The 17,429-nt window shown below is 33.9% G+C and overlaps 1 protein-coding gene across 1 annotated transcript; it reads left to right on the top strand.

The window, feature by feature from the left end:
• Positions 1-5,237: 5,237 nt before the first annotated feature.
• Positions 5,238-17,290, top strand: LOC137393933 (uncharacterized). Its single transcript, XM_068080677.1, has 13 exons — positions 5,238-5,310; positions 5,412-5,779; positions 7,856-7,933; positions 8,217-8,337; positions 9,605-9,802; positions 11,388-11,461; positions 12,101-12,255; positions 13,091-13,134; positions 13,241-13,352; positions 14,174-14,326; positions 14,898-15,042; positions 16,622-16,814; positions 17,100-17,290. Exons 1-13 carry the CDS (start codon positions 5,238-5,240, stop codon positions 17,288-17,290), a joined length of 1,905 nt encoding a protein of 634 aa, XP_067936778.1.
• Positions 17,291-17,429: the final 139 nt, after the last annotated feature.

The following is a 17,429-nucleotide window of genomic DNA, read 5'->3' as shown; positions in this document are numbered from 1 at the left end:
GTTTATCAAATCCAAATCCTAAATCCCTTTATATTTTCAAACCCATAATCACTTTCACACTTGTCCAAATTGAATCAAATGAAAACTGGCTCGAATCATTTCAAAGTAGATTTGTTTTATATATTCAAATATTTGAACTCCCTTTGATATGGACACAGCTCTGTTATATATGTTATACCAATCATTGCTGTTTATTTTTATTTTGTAGTTTTAGTATAAAAAACCTTTCATTATTTTATTAAAATTTTCATTTCTCTCTATTCTGGTTTTACATTATCCCAATTACAAAAATCACTTTGGTTACCATCATATTTTTGAGATCTATATTAAGGCATCTATACTTGAGAGCCACTTTACTTAGTCTAGGATGAATCACCAATCTGATGAGCTCCCTGACTCTGTTGCTGACATTGTCTTGCTAGAATAGACATAAAACATAACCTTAAACTGCATTTCGAAAGTTATCCTCACCTTGATATATAGACAGGGAGCAATTTAACACAGCCTCAGAGCTTTGGGTTCATATGACTTGCAGGTGCATCTCGTTATCTCACAGATTACCAGATTTGAGTATTTGGCCAACACTTTTATCTAGTTGTTGTTCTTTTGATAAATGTACAAACTTGAAATCCAAATCATAACCTTTGAACATGGTGTTTTTTGTCAAACAACAAGCAAATTATAGTTAAAATGGACTCAGCTATGCTGCCTGCGAGACAGCTAAAGTGCTCCGAGGGAGCAATAAGTATGTGCCAGTCGAGCATTGTGAACTGAAACTTATTAGAGACTTGTCCATATGATGACCAGTGACTCCAAGGGCCATATTGACACACCTTAGTCTACTCTACTACGATTCAATAAGCCGCCAGATAACTTGTCTTAATGTTAATGGAAATGAAAGCAGTATGCCTGACCATGTAAAATCACCCATAATAAACTGTCGAATATTCTCAATAGATCTCAATGCTAGTTGCCAAAGCAACTAGCATTGCTTGACTATTTATTAAAAGTTAAGGTATGCCAAGCTGTGGTGTGTGAACAAACTAAAGAAATGAATCATTTATGTGTCTGCACTATAAATGGTACAGGAATAAAACACCAGTTTTTACACAACAAATAGTACTTGTTCCGTGATAGTTAGTTTGTAGTTGTTTTCACAATACTGTAGAGTTTCAAATGAGCCTAAAGCACTTTTGTTTGTGGTATAATAATAGCCTAGGCTGAGCTTTGTAGCCAGCACTGGTCAGCGTCTTATAAGTCTCATGTTTTTCATCAATATATGGACAAGACAGTTGCAGCTATATGTATATAAGAGCTTGAATTTGCTGAAAACATCGCTGCCAACCTACAAAACCAAGCTCTGTGACACACCACACTTAAAACCGTGGACAGCTACTCGGTAAAGGGTCCAAGTCATTATTGATGCAAACAATGCAAAAACAACCTCGACAACCGTCTGTTGGTTAGCAAAATTGTACTTGACGGTCATTATGATATAAGATGCGTTATATCTAGATAAGATTATTATTATTAGATGTTATACTATTATATATACATGTATATATAGTATAACTAGATGAGCTATAGTATTACTAGTTAAGATATAGTATTACTAGATGAGATGTAGTATTACTAGATGAGATATAGTATTACTAGTTAAAATATAGTATTACTATATGAGATATAGTATTACTAGATGAGATATAGTACTACTAAATGAGATATAGTATTACTAGATGAGATATAGTATTACTAGATGAGAAATAGTATTACTAGATGAGATATAATATTACTAGATGAGATATAGTATTACTAGATGAGATATAGTATTACTAGATAAGATATAGTACTACTAGATGAGATATAGTATTACTAGATAGGATATAGTATTACTAGATGAGATATAGTATTACTAGATGAGATATAGTATTACTAGATAGGATATAGTATTACTAAATGAGATATAGTATTACTAGATGAGATATAGTATTACTAGATGAGATATAGTATTACTAGATGCGATGTAGTATTACTAGATGAGATATAATATTACTAGATGAGATATAGTATTACTAGATAAAATATAGTATTACTAGATGAGATATAGTATTACTAGATAGGATATAGTATTACTAGATGAGATATAGTATTACTAGATGAGATATAATATTACTAGATGAGATATAGTATTACTAGATAAGATATAGTATTACTAGATGAGATATAGTATTACTAGATAGGATATAGTATTACTAGATGAGATATAGTATTACTAGATGAGATATAGTATTACTAGATAGAATATAGTATTACTAAATGAGATATAGTATTACTAGATGAGATATAGTATTACTAGATGAGATATAGTATTACTAGATGCGATATAGTATTACTAGATGCGATATAGTATTACTAGATAGGATATAGTATTACTAGATGAGATATAGTATTACTAGATGAGATATAGTATTACTAGATAGGATATAGTATTACTAGATGAGATATAGTATTACTAGATGAGATATAGTATTACTAGATAAGATATAGTATTACTAGATGAGATATAGTATTACTAGATGAGATATAGTATTACTAGATAAAATATAGTATTACTAGATGAGATATAGTATTACTAGATAAAATATAGTATTACTAGATGAGATATAGTATTACTAGATAGGATATAGTATTACTAAATGAGATATAGTAGTACTAGATGAGATATAGTATTACTAGATAGAATATAGTATTACTAAATGAGATAGAGTATTACTAGATGAGATATAGTATTACTAGATGAGATATAGTATTACTAGATGCGATATAGTATTACTAGATGCGATATAGTATTACTAGATAGGATATAGTATTACTAGATAAGATATAGTATTACTAGATGAGATATAGTATTACTAGATAGGATATAGTATTACTAGATGAGATATAGTATTACTAGATAGGATATAGTATTACTAAATGAGATATAGTATTACTAGATGAGATAGAGTATTACTAGATGAGATATAGTATTACTAGATGCGATGTAGTATTACTAGATGAGATATAGTATTACTAGTTAAAATATAGTATTACTAGATGAGATATAGTATTACTAGATGAGATATAGTATTACTAGATGCGATATAGTATTACTAGATGCGATATGGTATTACTAGATAGGATATAGTATTACTAGATGAGATATAGTATTACTAGATGAGATATAGTATTACTAGATAGGATATAGTATTACTAGATGAGATATAGTATTACTAGATAGGATATAGTATTACTAAATGAGATATAGTATTACTAGATGAGATAGAGTATTACTAGATGAGATATAGTATTACTAGATGCGATGTAGTATTACTAGATGAGATATAGTATTACTAGTTGAAATATAGTATTACTAGATGAGATATAGTATTACTAGATGAGATATAGTACTACTAAATGAGATGTAGTATTACTAGATGAGATATAGTATTACTAGATAGGATATAGTATTACTAGATAAGATATAGTATTACTAGATGAAATATAGTATTACTAGATGAGATATAGTATTACTAGATGAGATATAGTATTACTAGATAAGATATAGTATTACTAGTTAAGATATAGTATAACTAGATAAGATATAGTATTACTAGATAGGATATAGTATTACTAGATAAGATATAGTATTACTAGATATGATATAGTAGAGTTGCCCCGATTTTGGTATCGGAATCGGTATCGGTGCCGATATGAGTGTCAAGTATCTGAATCGGTATCGGCCGATCTTTTCTTAAAAAATCTGAACTTTCCGATACTTTTTACAGATCAACCATTTAGCAGAAAACTGTATTTTAGCTTGCTATACTAATAAAAAATCATCAGCTGTAAGCTTTTTTAATTTTACTTAATGAATTTCAGGCCTGCCACACAATTTATTTCATGTCTATAGCCTGATCAACACAGCGAAGGAAACTTTTTAGCCAGAACGTAAACAAAAAGTGTGGTATTTCCCAATTACAGCGATAGGTTTTATTGCAAGCAATCACGAACAAGATAACAAAAGTGGGAAACAAGAACGCAGTGTAATATTTCTATTTACTAGCATTACGAAAGTAATTTAAACAGTCGACGCATAAAGTTATCCATCACTCTCTTGATCCTGACGATACAATGGATCGTTTGTATTATACAAAAAACGGTAACCCCAGTGGCGTATCGGTATGTAGCCTGTCCTCCAACATCTGTTGCAAGGGAATCCCCCTTTTGTACGCTCGGCTACATTGATAATGATGGAAGAAAAGAGACGTCTTACTGAGATAATTGAATCACTAACGGTTTTTAAAAGAAACATTGATTTGCTCTAAACTTGTACAGGCACAGCAGTTCATCCAACAATAAAAGAGGGACTTCGGTACCACAGATAGAACTGTACCACTAACAGTAATTACCTTTATTTACAAATTACAAGAAACATGGACTGTTTTGTTACTACATGCACGGTATGTCAGTATGTGAATATGTATATATTTTTTCCATAAATGCAAACAAATAAATACAATAATATTCATGTTTTCTTTGCATTATGTTTGTATTTGCATAATAAAATGAGCTACTATCTATGCAACACAAAAGATCTGAATCGGTATCTGAATCGGATTATTTTTCAATTAGGATCGGTATATCGGATTGGTATCTGAATCGGCTGGTGAATTTAGAATCGGGGCATCTCTACTAGCTAGCAAACGCATGACAAGGACTAGTTTGGTTTTTGTGGCTCACCTAATCTATTTTTATCTTTTTATTCAATTTATTTAGCAATTTTGTTCAATTTTTTTATTTCCAATTAATGCTAAAACCTGTCTTTAATATAGAACTTTAATCACATCAATGGATGCATGTTTCTATGCAATCAGTATACACAATCATTACTATCTCAGAAGTTCATAGGCAAGAAACGACAACTCTCAAATTTGCCTTTACTGGCTTGAACTGAACAATTTGATTGTAAAAGTGACAGCGATGCCAAAAGAAAAGAATTGACCTAAGTACCGTGTATGTTATAATAAGACTATACAATGAATGTTCTATTCTCGCAGTATGTGTATGCTATAGATGCTAGGCATATAACTATAGTTCAAGCACTGCTGGAAATCAGTGCAACGTCCACTACCGAAAGTAAAGTTGTAGATTAGCAGCGTACGCTTATGATTTTAAGTTCATATCGACATTAAAAGATGCTGTTTCAGCTGTTAGTATTTACTGCAGTCACCATACAAGTCGAGTCAACACAAGCATCTGCTAAGATCGGTAAGTAATGTCTAAGAAAGATTTAACGCGGCAGAGGTTGAGAATAGTGCTGCCGTTCACGATCGTTTCAGTTTTGCTAAGTTACATGTTACTGCTATCAGGGTTATTTGGCGATGTTGTAGTCAGGGAAACTAATGGAAGACAGATGATCAGAGATTCACCTCACATATCCATTGATAAGGTGACCAATAAAAGTGTCTTCACTAGACCCGCTTCGGTAAATGAAGCACTTTTGCTGCCAAATCCTAAACAAGGTTATGGGAGTAAAGTCACACCAACCAATGGAGAGGAAACAGTTGACATACGATTGGAAAGAAAACCAAATGACATTATTTTATTAAAGTTTGAATCACATGGTCGGCAGCACCTACTGGAGCTGACTGAGAGTAGAACTCAGCTGAGAGACATTGACATACGGTTGGTGGGTGCCAGTGATGAATTTCGGCAGCAGGTCACAGATAAGCTACAGGTGAATACTGCATGCCTGCAAAGTATTTTTTGGATAGTTGTGTCATTGTTGATTTGGTCTGGGATGGTCTATATTAAACTCAACACTCTTAAAGATAATATTGGTAATGGCCTATTATGTAATTGGATAAGAAACATGTATTTAGAATGTAAGCTAATGTATGGGTTAGCTATTATACATCCTACATTTTTATAAATCCGCATATAAAATTGCAAAAAGCAGATTTTAATTTGCTTAAATGTGTATACCTAGTTACTTGTTAATTAGCGTACTTAGTGCCATCTAAAAGCTACATATACAAACTACTCAACATGTGTGTGACTTGTGTGGAAGCTACGATAAACCGTTGGTGTTGAAAAGCGCTCTATGCTTGGCATTTTAGCTGTTTATTGTTACCAACTACAAAATTTTTGTTGTCAATAAATATTTGTTGTTTTTCATCAACTTAAGTAGTACATGCTATGAGAGCCAGAGATACATTTAACCTCCTATTTTACTGTTAATGTCAACAGTTGAGAGTAATAAATTGTCTGCATGAGGGCTTTCATATTTCATGTACTTCTGTGACTCCATAATATCAATATTTAATTCAATATTGATTATTCAGTATGAATTTTGTTACCAATGCTCTGAATTTACTGGAGTTTTGCTGAGTTTTTGTTTTTACTTCTGAAAAATTAGTTGCTTTAAGCTTCAGTCAACAGTTGACTATGTTCATGAACTGTAGAGTTGTTGATTGGCTTTTGTTCATGAACTGTAGAGTTGTTTACTGGCTTATGTTCATGAACTGTAGAGTTGTTTACTGGCTTATGTTCATGAACTGTAGAGTTGTTGATTGGCTTATGTTCATGAACTGTAGAGTTGTTTACTGGCTTATGTTCATGAACTGTAGAGTTGTTTACTGGCTTATGTTCATGAACTGTAGAGTTGTCTACTGGCTATGTTCATGAACTGTAGAGTTGTCTACTGTCTATGTTCATGAACTGTAGAGTTGTTTACTGGCTTATGTTCATGAACTGTAGAGTTGTTGATTGGCTTATGTTCAAGAACTGTAGAGTTGTTTACTGGCTTATGTTCATGAACTGTAGAGTTGTTTACTGGCTTATGTTCATGAACTGTAGAGTTGTTGATTGGTTCATGATTACGAACTGTAAAGCTGGTGTTTGGCTCGTGCTTATGAACTGTAGAGCTTTTGGTTGGCGTATGCTCTTGAAATGTTGAGTTTTTGATTGGTTGATGATCAGGAGGGCTGATGATTGGCAAATGATTGGTTCATTTTTAACGATTTAAAATCGGGTAATTGGTTCAAGTTCATAAACTGAAGAACGGGTGATCGGTGTACACTCCTGATTAGTGGCAAAGGTTCCATGCTACACAAGATTTTTATGCCATGTGTAATAAGATTTTTTGATGAACAGTTATTGATAGTTTTGAGGGTTACGATTAGAGTTTGTAGACAACATTTATTCTATTATAAAGAGTTTCTATAGAGAAGCTGTGTAAAAAGAGATGTGGAAAGGGTGCCCAACGATATAGACGTATTACTGACTGCGAGTTGTGTTTGTAGTTAACAAGTTTGATTTTTATTAAAACTAATAATGATGACTTACAGATTTATACAATTAAGTTAGCTCAGTACCCGATACTTGGTGCATTGATTGTCTAGCAATTATTGTTACATTGTTTTTTATAGCCAAGTTCCCAAGTGTAATAAAGGAAAACAAAAGAAAATGAGAGATGATAATTGTTTCAAGTTGTGCGGTAAGATTCGCAGCATTAAGATGCTCAGCTGAAAATCTAGAACACTGCAAACTAATCGACGATTGAGACAGGTTTATGGTGTCAGTTATAAAAATTTGAATCAAAATTTTGTGTTAAGCTTTGACTATTATGTGCTTCTAATTTTTAAAAAGAATAATCACACAGCTAGGATTAAATCAGACAATTGAAATAAAACAGTTGTATCTGTAATCATCATAACTGAGCCACTGTATCCTGACTAGTATCGCCTTAGCAGTGAGTATTTGGCCTGTAGTGTCCGAGAGTCGTCTACTCTATGTAACTATGTTATTGTAGGACATTAGGATGATGAGAGACAGAAAGAGTGGAGCAAGAGTAGCAATGAATAGAGAGGATTCAAAAGAACAACTTAAGGTATTGCAAGCTGTCAATCAACAAGCAGACATTGCATCTCGGATTATAGCAATTCTAAACAAATTCAATTATTAGCATACTCAGTATTCAGATATATGATATTGAATCTTTAAAACTTGAAGGTTTTCTGGCTGGCTCCTCACGACAAGCCTACCTACTGCTTAATTCTAGTCATCACTATCTGCAATCTGCATCTTTTTAAGTTCTTTTTCAACAAGGGAAAACCGTGTCAGCCATCTCTTATTGTTCTAAATGATTTTTTATTTAGACATTGTAATTTTAGGCAGGAGTATTTCGAATAGGCAAACATGAGTTCACGCTGGCTACTGATCAGTCGGGCAGCGGAAAAGCTAAAGTAACGAGACAGAGCGTCAGGCAGATAGAGAACTACAAACGAGATCGTGGTAGGAGTTATGTACATTCATTCATACTCAATCTATATTTATGGCATGCTATGAATGCTTAAACTTACATGAATGCAACTATTATGGTGCTTCCGAATATGCTGCAGCTATATAGCTAAATTGAACTATATTAACTTGAAGTTATAGCTAAATTGAATCCATATAGATTGAAGGTATTAACTTTATTTACACTGGCGAATGCCATTTGGAGCAAATTAGACCACGAGGCAAAAACCAAAAACAAATATAACTTGAAGCAGTATAACTAAATTGAAGCTATATAGTTAAATTGAAGCTATATAGCTAAATTGAAGCTATATAGTTAAATTGAAGCTATATAGCTAAATTGAAGCTATATAGCTAAATTGAAGCTATATAGCTAAATTGAAGCTATATGATTAAATTGGGGCTATATAGCTAAATTGAAGCTATGTAACTAATGAGTAGCAAATGAACAATTTAAAATAATAAAGTGTCTACATCTCTAGTATACTGAGACCCCTGGATTATAATTGGATATTTGAATGACAAGCCAAACTACAACTACATGTAGTTGTTAATGTTGTATAACAGAGAGAATAGTCCTTACAACGAAAATATAGAGCAGTAGCTGTAGTTGTACAGTGCACATAGATAACTAGTAGGCATGGAGGTTTGGTAGAGATGGAGCGTGATACACAGTATACATGAAGGTATGATGGGTATGAGAACATCTTGACATAGTTAATGACACAGTAGTCATAAAGACTCAATAGACAAGGGAACGCCATAGACATGGGAGCGCCATAGACATGTAAGCATAGTGGGCAAAGGGTGCGGTGCACATACAAATACAGTTGATATGGGAGCACCATAAAGATGGGGCATGGAGCTTATTGAATACTTTGCTTAGTTTTATGCCCTCATCAAGACTTGCCAACATAAAACCACCTTCAAACAATCAGCTTCTCTACTTACCTACATAGAGTCAACATAGCCCCAAATTTTATTTTCTATGAAATTGTACAGGTTTATTCTACTGGCATAGTAATGGCTTATACAAGCCCAAAGAGTGCTCAATGCTTTTCAACTGTATCTAAAATGAAAATCATGTGAAAAAAGATTTATAAAGGAATAAAAGGCTTATTTAGAATACTCAGGTGAACCTTGAATGAACTTCGGGTAATTCTGTTGATACTGATCTATTTGTATAATGATCCTACTGTATAAGTGAGTGTTTCTATTGTTCCAACTATTTAACTTTATAGCTAACTTGTCTATATTTCAGCTATTCCAAAAGAAAGAACGAGGCAGAAACGGTCACTTCCTCAAACCATAGAACCCATATCAGCCACTGTAGAGCTCGTCATGGTCATCGACTTTGCTGTGTGGAATAAAACAAGCTATGGCAGCATTTCAGCAGCCAATGAGACTGACCATATGGTCAACCTACTTCTCTACTATGCACATATGGCTGAGATTGTGAGTGGTACTCTTATTAAAGCCTGCGGCCTTAACAATTTCATGTTAATTTCAAAAGAGACACCGTAAGCCGTACCTCAATTATCAGTCAGATCAAAGTGGGGATTTATTAGACACTACAGTGTGCTGCGAGTGCTTTTGGATAAGTGTAATTCTTGGTTTCTTCATTATCGGTTGTAAATAAGGAATGTAAGAGAAGTTATGGCACTACGGATCAGTTCATCTGAATGCTAAGTAACAGTGGTGAAGTAAGAAGACCCGGAAGGGTGGTGCTGAGAGGTAATGGGTTGTTATAGCCTTGGTGGTCAAAGAGAAGACAATGTGAAGTGACAATTAATGACTGCTCAGAAGGGCCGTGGCATTTGGTTCATAATATCAATGAGAAAAGTTATTGTTTTCAATATCATATTTCTAACAAAGTGAAAAAATACCAATACTACCAATACTACTACCATTACTGTTACCAGCACTACTACTAATACCACTACTAATATCACTACTACTATGAATACCACTACCAATACTACTACCAATACTTCTACCAATACTACTACCAATAGTACTACCAACACTTCTACCAATACTACTACCAATAGTACTACCAACACTTCTACTAATACTACTACTAATACCACTACTAATATCACTACTACTATGAATACCACTACCAATACTACTACCAATACTACTATCAATACCACTGCCAATACTACTACCAACACTTCTACCAATACCAATACTACTACTAATACCACTACTAATACCACTACTACTATCAATACCACTACCAATACTACTACCAACACTTCTACCAATACCAATACTACTACTAATACCACTACTAATACCACTACTACTATCAATACCACTACCAATAGTACTACCAACACTTCTACCAATACCAATACTACTACTAATACCACTACTAATATCACTACTACTATGAATACCACTACCAATAGTACTACCAATACTACTACCAATACTACTACCAATACTACTACCAATACTACTACCAATACTACTATCAATACTACTACCAATACTACTACCAATACTACTACCAATACTACTACCAATACTACTACCAATACTACTATCAATACTACTACTAATACCACTACTAATATCACTACTACTATGAATACCACTACCAATAGTACTACCAATACTACTATCAATACTACTACCAATACTACTACCAACACTTCTACCAATACCAATACTACTACTAATACCACTACTAATATCACTACTACTATGAATACCACTACCAATAGTACTACCAATACTACTACCAATACCAAAAAGAAAGCGTCGCATAAATAAGTCAGCAATCAGAGTCAGCAACAGAAGATTCCAGTGAGGCTGATAACTTCTGCAAAACTGATAATCATTGATGGACATTCAATATCCAGGGTAGATTGTGTAGATAGAATATGTACACATGTACATGTACGTGTACATGTACATCACCAAAACTGAATGCAAGTAATTCAAGTTTAATGCATTTTACTAGTAGAAGTTTATATATAATAAACTATCATGCGCATAAAACGTAGCATCATTAGGTCTTCTGTTTCAGATAGATGATTACTTTGGCACTATGAAAAATGATGACATCAGGATAGCTATAAACCTCACAGGAATAGTCGTGTTAGCTGTGAGTGACTATTGCTTCAATTTTAACTTATGCTTTACTTCCAAGTTCACGAATACCGTAAAAAGATCTGTAACATGATCGTCTCTCATGCACAGTCAATTGAAACTTCTTGATCTTACTGAAGTTATGTTCAAACTTTTATGATCTCACTAATGTTATGGTGAGAGCTGCTGAAGCCTAGCGGTTTAAAAATATGTACCTAGCCTGTAGTCAACAGAACAATATTCAATTTTCAAAAAGGCCGGTTCAATTTTTATGAAGGCATGTAGTGATAACGATAGTAGCAAACCAACCTTGCATCACTCTATTAGCCAACATCAACAATCTAGATTAGCCTGTTCTTTTAACTGAACAGCTTAACTGGAGTTTTGACACACACAAACTAGATTATCAAAGCGTACTAGTAGGTTAAAAAAAAGCTAGATATTTGTAGACTATAACACTAAGGCTATGCTAATGAGTTAGAAAGCTTGTGTTTTAAAAAGCTAAAGCTATAGAGTTAACTTAGTTACGAATGAAACAAGTCAGCTCTATTTTGTAGGATGGGCTGATCTCTGTACTACTCCAATAGTCATTTGAACAAACTTTTACCCCTTTTTTCTGCTAGTTAACTTTCTTGTAATTATGACTTCCTTTCAGGTGAATACAACTCTAAATGATCTTGTCCAAGATCACGTAGTAAATAATACTTATATTGATGCCGAATCGACCTTAGACAGTTTCACAACGTATTTAAACAGCTCAGAGGCTGCCGAGGTACTCCCTCCTGCAGATCATGTGATGCTATTCACAGGGTAAGATGACTCAGCTCACCCGTTTCTTCCCTATACTTTAAATACATGTTTGTTAGTGTCCTTGGCATAGTTTATAACACTTCTATTAGAATCATTGACTAATATAGATCATATAATAGAGTTACTGTACTTGCCCTTGGTATAACAAAGCCCTGAGTATAGCACAGAGTAGCGCAGCATAGTGTACGACAGTGTAGTGTAGCATAACCCTTAGTATAACCACACTGTATCAGTTGCACTCTCACTGATCTCAGGTGAGTAAATACTGAGCCTAACACTGTTCTTGATTATTGTGTGAATGTTGAGCTATTTGTGTACATTTATCTTGTCAGTGTATACTTATCTACAACTTATAGTTTCACGGAGCTCCATAATTTATGCTGAAGTGCATAATACTATTTTATATCTTCTGTCTATATTATTATATTTTAACAGCTATGGGATTTTTGAAGCTATGGGTTCTGGTCCCTCAACTTATATCAGTACATCACTATGCTGTATTGATATACTTTATTAAGTTCATTGAACAGGGAGACCTTTTAAATTTTAATTGACAAGAAACTAATTATACCTCCTTTACGGTCAGCAAACTCTGGACAAACTAGTTCAGGATATTACCAGCTTTATACATTCCGATTTCTATTTATGTAACAAAAGACATATTCCTTGTAATTTTAGTGCCAATAATCTAATTCCAAACATATCTGTGAATAGATTATATAAACAACCTAATCACTAATATAACTTTGAGGATCATTTCCCTTCCGTGAAGAAAATAACTTTACAGTTTCAATGGCCAATGACATGAAATTAGAACATGCAGTACTTTTGCCAGGTATGACATGTTTGACAAGGAAGATGGATTTACAGGAGTTGTAGGTAGGTGTGAACAGCATGCCAAATACATGAATAATTATTATGGAAGTTTCTACCAGTTTACCACAAAGTTTCATCTTTTTGGACTTCATTTGGTAGTTTTTGGTAGGCTTGGCTTGGACAGGCACCATATGTGAACCGGGATACTCGAGCTCTCTGATTGAAACTGGTTTCTTGCTGACTTATGACGCGAGCACGGCAGCCCATGAACTTGGTCACAGGTAAACGTAAATGTTTACCTTTCATACAAAATCAGAGGGATAAGTTTTCTCATCACCCAGTTAGAGGCCTCAGCTGTTGAGACCGTATATCGAGGATAAGGGTGAACTGACGGAATCTTAAATAAAAATATGTATATACATGAATATAAATATTTATATACATAAATATATAAATGCTTAAACATATATATTTATAAATATATGTAATATATAACTACATACAATAATATATATAATTATATATCATGTTATTACAGTTATATGTATTATAATACATAAATATAATATATATAATTTTTATAAAAAAATTGTTTCTACATTCCTATCAACCCAAGTTGGTGAGTAATGTCTACTCAAGATTGGGTCTCCTACCAGAGACCCGGAGGTTTGATCACTCGCCTCAAAATGTTAGCCATTCCCAATTGCGAGTTTTCTGCAACTTACTTGGGTTGATTGTTGCCGGTATCTAGGCAAGTCACGTTTTATGCGCAGGTGTTATTATACACAATGATCCAGGGCTACTGGAATTACAATTGTTCTTATGTGTCAGCACTTTTTAATCTCCTCTCCGAGTGGGAGATATTTTTCCAGTTTTTCCTTTTCTTTACTCTGAAAATAAATAGTAGGTAAGCATATTACTATCGTATATCTCTTAGTAGTATACTTGCTATACTAGTGAAGCAGGTATAATATGCTAACTATTTCAGTAGTGATTGTACTCTCAGCAATGATGAGTTTAGACTCGCACAGTCCTTTCAAGTATTCTCTGTTTAATCATATTTTTGCAAACAAAAAGTGCAGAATTGTTTTGATGTCTTTAGTTTAGGGTCCTACCATGATGGAGAAGATTCAAGCATTGGTTGCGCTGATGACAACTATATTATGGCTGCTCAAGCTGGAAAACCCACCGACCTCAGCAATAGGTTTCTTTTTTCTTGCTGCTCTCAGAGGAGTTTCTACGTGACCATACACGAGTAAGTTCTCAAGCTATTTCTTTTAGCTTCATAAACTTTTTTATCGTTGTATAGCTAGAGCATTGGTTAACAACGTTTTAATTATTAAGCTCTATTTGGTATTAAGTGGTTTGCTGGTTAAGAGACTTTAATTATATATTTTGTATTGTAAGGCAGGACAGCGAATTAGCTTTTTAGTTGACGTTGTGGATAAAAGCATTTTCAAGAAAGGAAAACTTACTGTTTTTGTTTTCATTTTGTAAATGTTCAACTTGCCTCTTATTTTCAACATGATACATTGCAAAATGTTTATCCCTTACCTCTGAATAAGTTTCTGTTATAGAATTGTTAAAGGTTAGTAGATATGCATAAAACAAGTCAACTTAGTGTCGCTACGGGTTACCTCCTTGCAGAGCTACTTGCGACACAGCTTTATTGATAAACTTGCAGTTTGCCATAATATTCAAGTGTGTCAGCAATGTGTGAGATTTAGACACCTGAGGCAATCTTTTTAATCACAACCATAAGCTTGTGATTTATAGATCTTTACGTCTTAGTCAATCTCATCCGCTTTTTTAAACACATTTCACAGGTATGGATCATGTCTGTCCAACACTTCTGCTATTCCTAACTATAATACCTCAATAGATGACAATGTCGAGATGTACTTCGCAGGGCAGGTTTTTTCAGCCGATGATCAGTGTTATATTCACACAGGGACATGGGCATGTAATGAGGCAGGTTTTTTCATTCAATACATAGTTCTCTAGTGCTAGGGCTTATTTTTCTTTGCATACAGGTTTTTACACAAACAAAATTCATTTTCTTCAGTGTTATTTTAGCGTGTAAATGGCCTGCAAGGAATTTTTTAAAGCCACCGTAAAGGTTTACTGGCAACAAAATTCACATCACAGTTATTTGGTATCAAAATTCTCACCATGTCTTATTACTCTGCTGTGTTGTAGGTGCAAAATATGTGGAAATGTGATTACAAGCTCTTAAAAGCTAAAAAAATGAACAGTTAATCGCAGCTATCATGAAAACGCGGTAGTTTGGAATATCTTTATTTCGACGACGTACTCAAACATTGTGGTTATTGTTTTGACAAATGATGTTATCATGTGAAATTAAAGGCCAATAAAAGGGTCAATATAAAGCGTTTCGTAGCACTAGTTTATGACAAACACTTCGGGTTCTCTTGGAAAGCCCGTATTAAATATAGATGCTCGCTACTTTACAGTTTCGTTTTAGCCTGATCTAATCATCTAGTCGTAATCTGATCATGTGATTCATACTTTTTGCTAAATACCGCGAACAATTTCTGCAGCATATTTTGATTATGCCAGGATGATATGCACTCTTTTGAGCTAAGGTTAAAAGTTTTAACGACTTTTTACGGTAGGTTTTGAGATATCAGTGCTCAAAGCGACAGCATTACAATGATGATAAAACAGACGCGTAAGGATAATAGACATGGTTTTATTGAATGCGTGAAGTATATTTGGAAAAATATTTCTACGATTGAAGTTGCATGAAAGTGTAAACAGAAGCCATCGTGTTCAGCTACGTCCCATTGGAGTCATATTAGAAAGGTATTCCTATTTACGGCATTTCGTGAAGGCTGCAATTAACTGCTCGTTTTTTAGCTTTTACGAACTTGTTTACACATATTTTGCATCTACAAGACAACAGAGCAAGACATGGTGAATCTTTTGATACAAATAACTGTAATGTGAATTGTGTTGCAAATCAACCTTGAAGAATGCCAGCTCTTTTGAAAAAAGATTTTGTTCAAAAAGGGTCACAATGCAACAAGTTTATTTAGCAGGTTGGTCAGCAAAGTTGACATTAACAGAGAAACTCGCAAACTGTTTGACTAACACTTGAGCTGAATGACTTTCATATTAGGGAGTCAATTCATGTCGCCTGCTCTTGTAAAATATTCAGATGAAAGATGAGACAACTCTTAATCTATGTTTTGTGTTTATGAGAGGGCACTTGCTTTGTACAATTAATAAAAAATTCACTGAATGTCTACATGGATTTGTTACAAGTAAGAATTTGCTGAGCTTTTTGTGAATAAATTCAAAAATTTTTCTGATTATATCAAGTAAAAGAGTATTGATAAAAACCGGGAGGGTGTAAAAAGTAATGAGCTTTCAATCCATGTTTATCTAGTATTGTGCTGTGGTGTGTATGTAGAATTCATAAGTATGGAGAATGATTACACACATTTTAATATTCTATTGATATTTTTCAACCAATAGTTGTAATGGTCTCTCAACGTTTCTATTTACCTCTGATATTTACTTGCAGTCTATATACTCGATACAAAATACTTCAATTTGCCTCGACTTATGGTGCGTTTACCCAGACGACCTTGACTTGTGCACAAATTCTTACACTGCGGCAGCTGATGGTACCGAGTGTGGAGATGGCATGTGGTGCTCTTTGGGAGAATGTGTAGACCAAGGCTCTCTCACCTCAACTCTTGATCAGAACTGTCAGGGTAGAACACCTTATACAACTAGGAATTGTCTTCTCACCAATGCTACTTACTGTGTCCTCATCAAAAACTTTACCAAGCTCATTTCCTTGCCTGCCCTCGGTGAAATTAGTAACAGAATTTTCAATAGTTTTATTTTTCTGCTTGTTAGCTTTAACCTTGCTAAGGTTTACAGAAATGGTGCAATAAAAATTGCTTTTAATGAATAAATTAGGACCAGTTAGCAAGTCAAGCTGAAATGCCTAAACATCTATTTACAGCCTAATGACATACATATTTTATATTTAGTAAACAGATGCTATGGGACTGAGAAGAGTTGTCTCAACGGCAGCAACACTTTCAGAAAAGATATGTTGCAGTGCTATAACGGAAAGTTTCAGTGTGACTGTTACAATGACTGCACGGACGGGTCTGATGAGGAAGGTTGCAGTGACAGCTGCACCTGTCCCCTAGACTATACTAAATGTGTCAAAGGGTAAGCAAGCTCAATTACTGTATACAATGTACAATGTCTAAATCGAAAGGTGTGAATACTTTGTGGAGAATTATGAACTTCACTTTCAAACAACCATACAGCCGAAATAGATATTTTATCAATTCGGTTTCGCACAAGAGAGA

The sequence above is a fragment of the Watersipora subatra genome, chromosome 1 (genome assembly GCF_963576615.1).
Source record: "Watersipora subatra chromosome 1, tzWatSuba1.1, whole genome shotgun sequence".
Classification (NCBI taxonomy): domain Eukaryota; kingdom Metazoa; phylum Bryozoa; class Gymnolaemata; order Cheilostomatida; family Watersiporidae; genus Watersipora; species Watersipora subatra.
Note: the sequence above shows the minus strand (reverse complement) of the source record. Positions and strands in the feature narration are given on the sequence as shown.

Bases quoted from the DNA above. Each gene is read 5' to 3' on its own strand.
- LOC137393933 (XM_068080677.1), top strand. From the start codon at position 5,238: ATGCTGTTTCAGCTGTTAGTATTTACTGCAGTCACCATACAAGTCGAG. The intron at 12,256-13,090 runs GTAAGATGACTC...TACTTTTGCCAG, and splicing joins CATGTGATGCTATTCACAGG to GTATGACATGTTTGACAAGG. The intron at 13,135-13,240 runs GTAGGTGTGAAC...AGTTTTTGGTAG, and splicing joins TGGATTTACAGGAGTTGTAG to GCTTGGCTTGGACAGGCACC.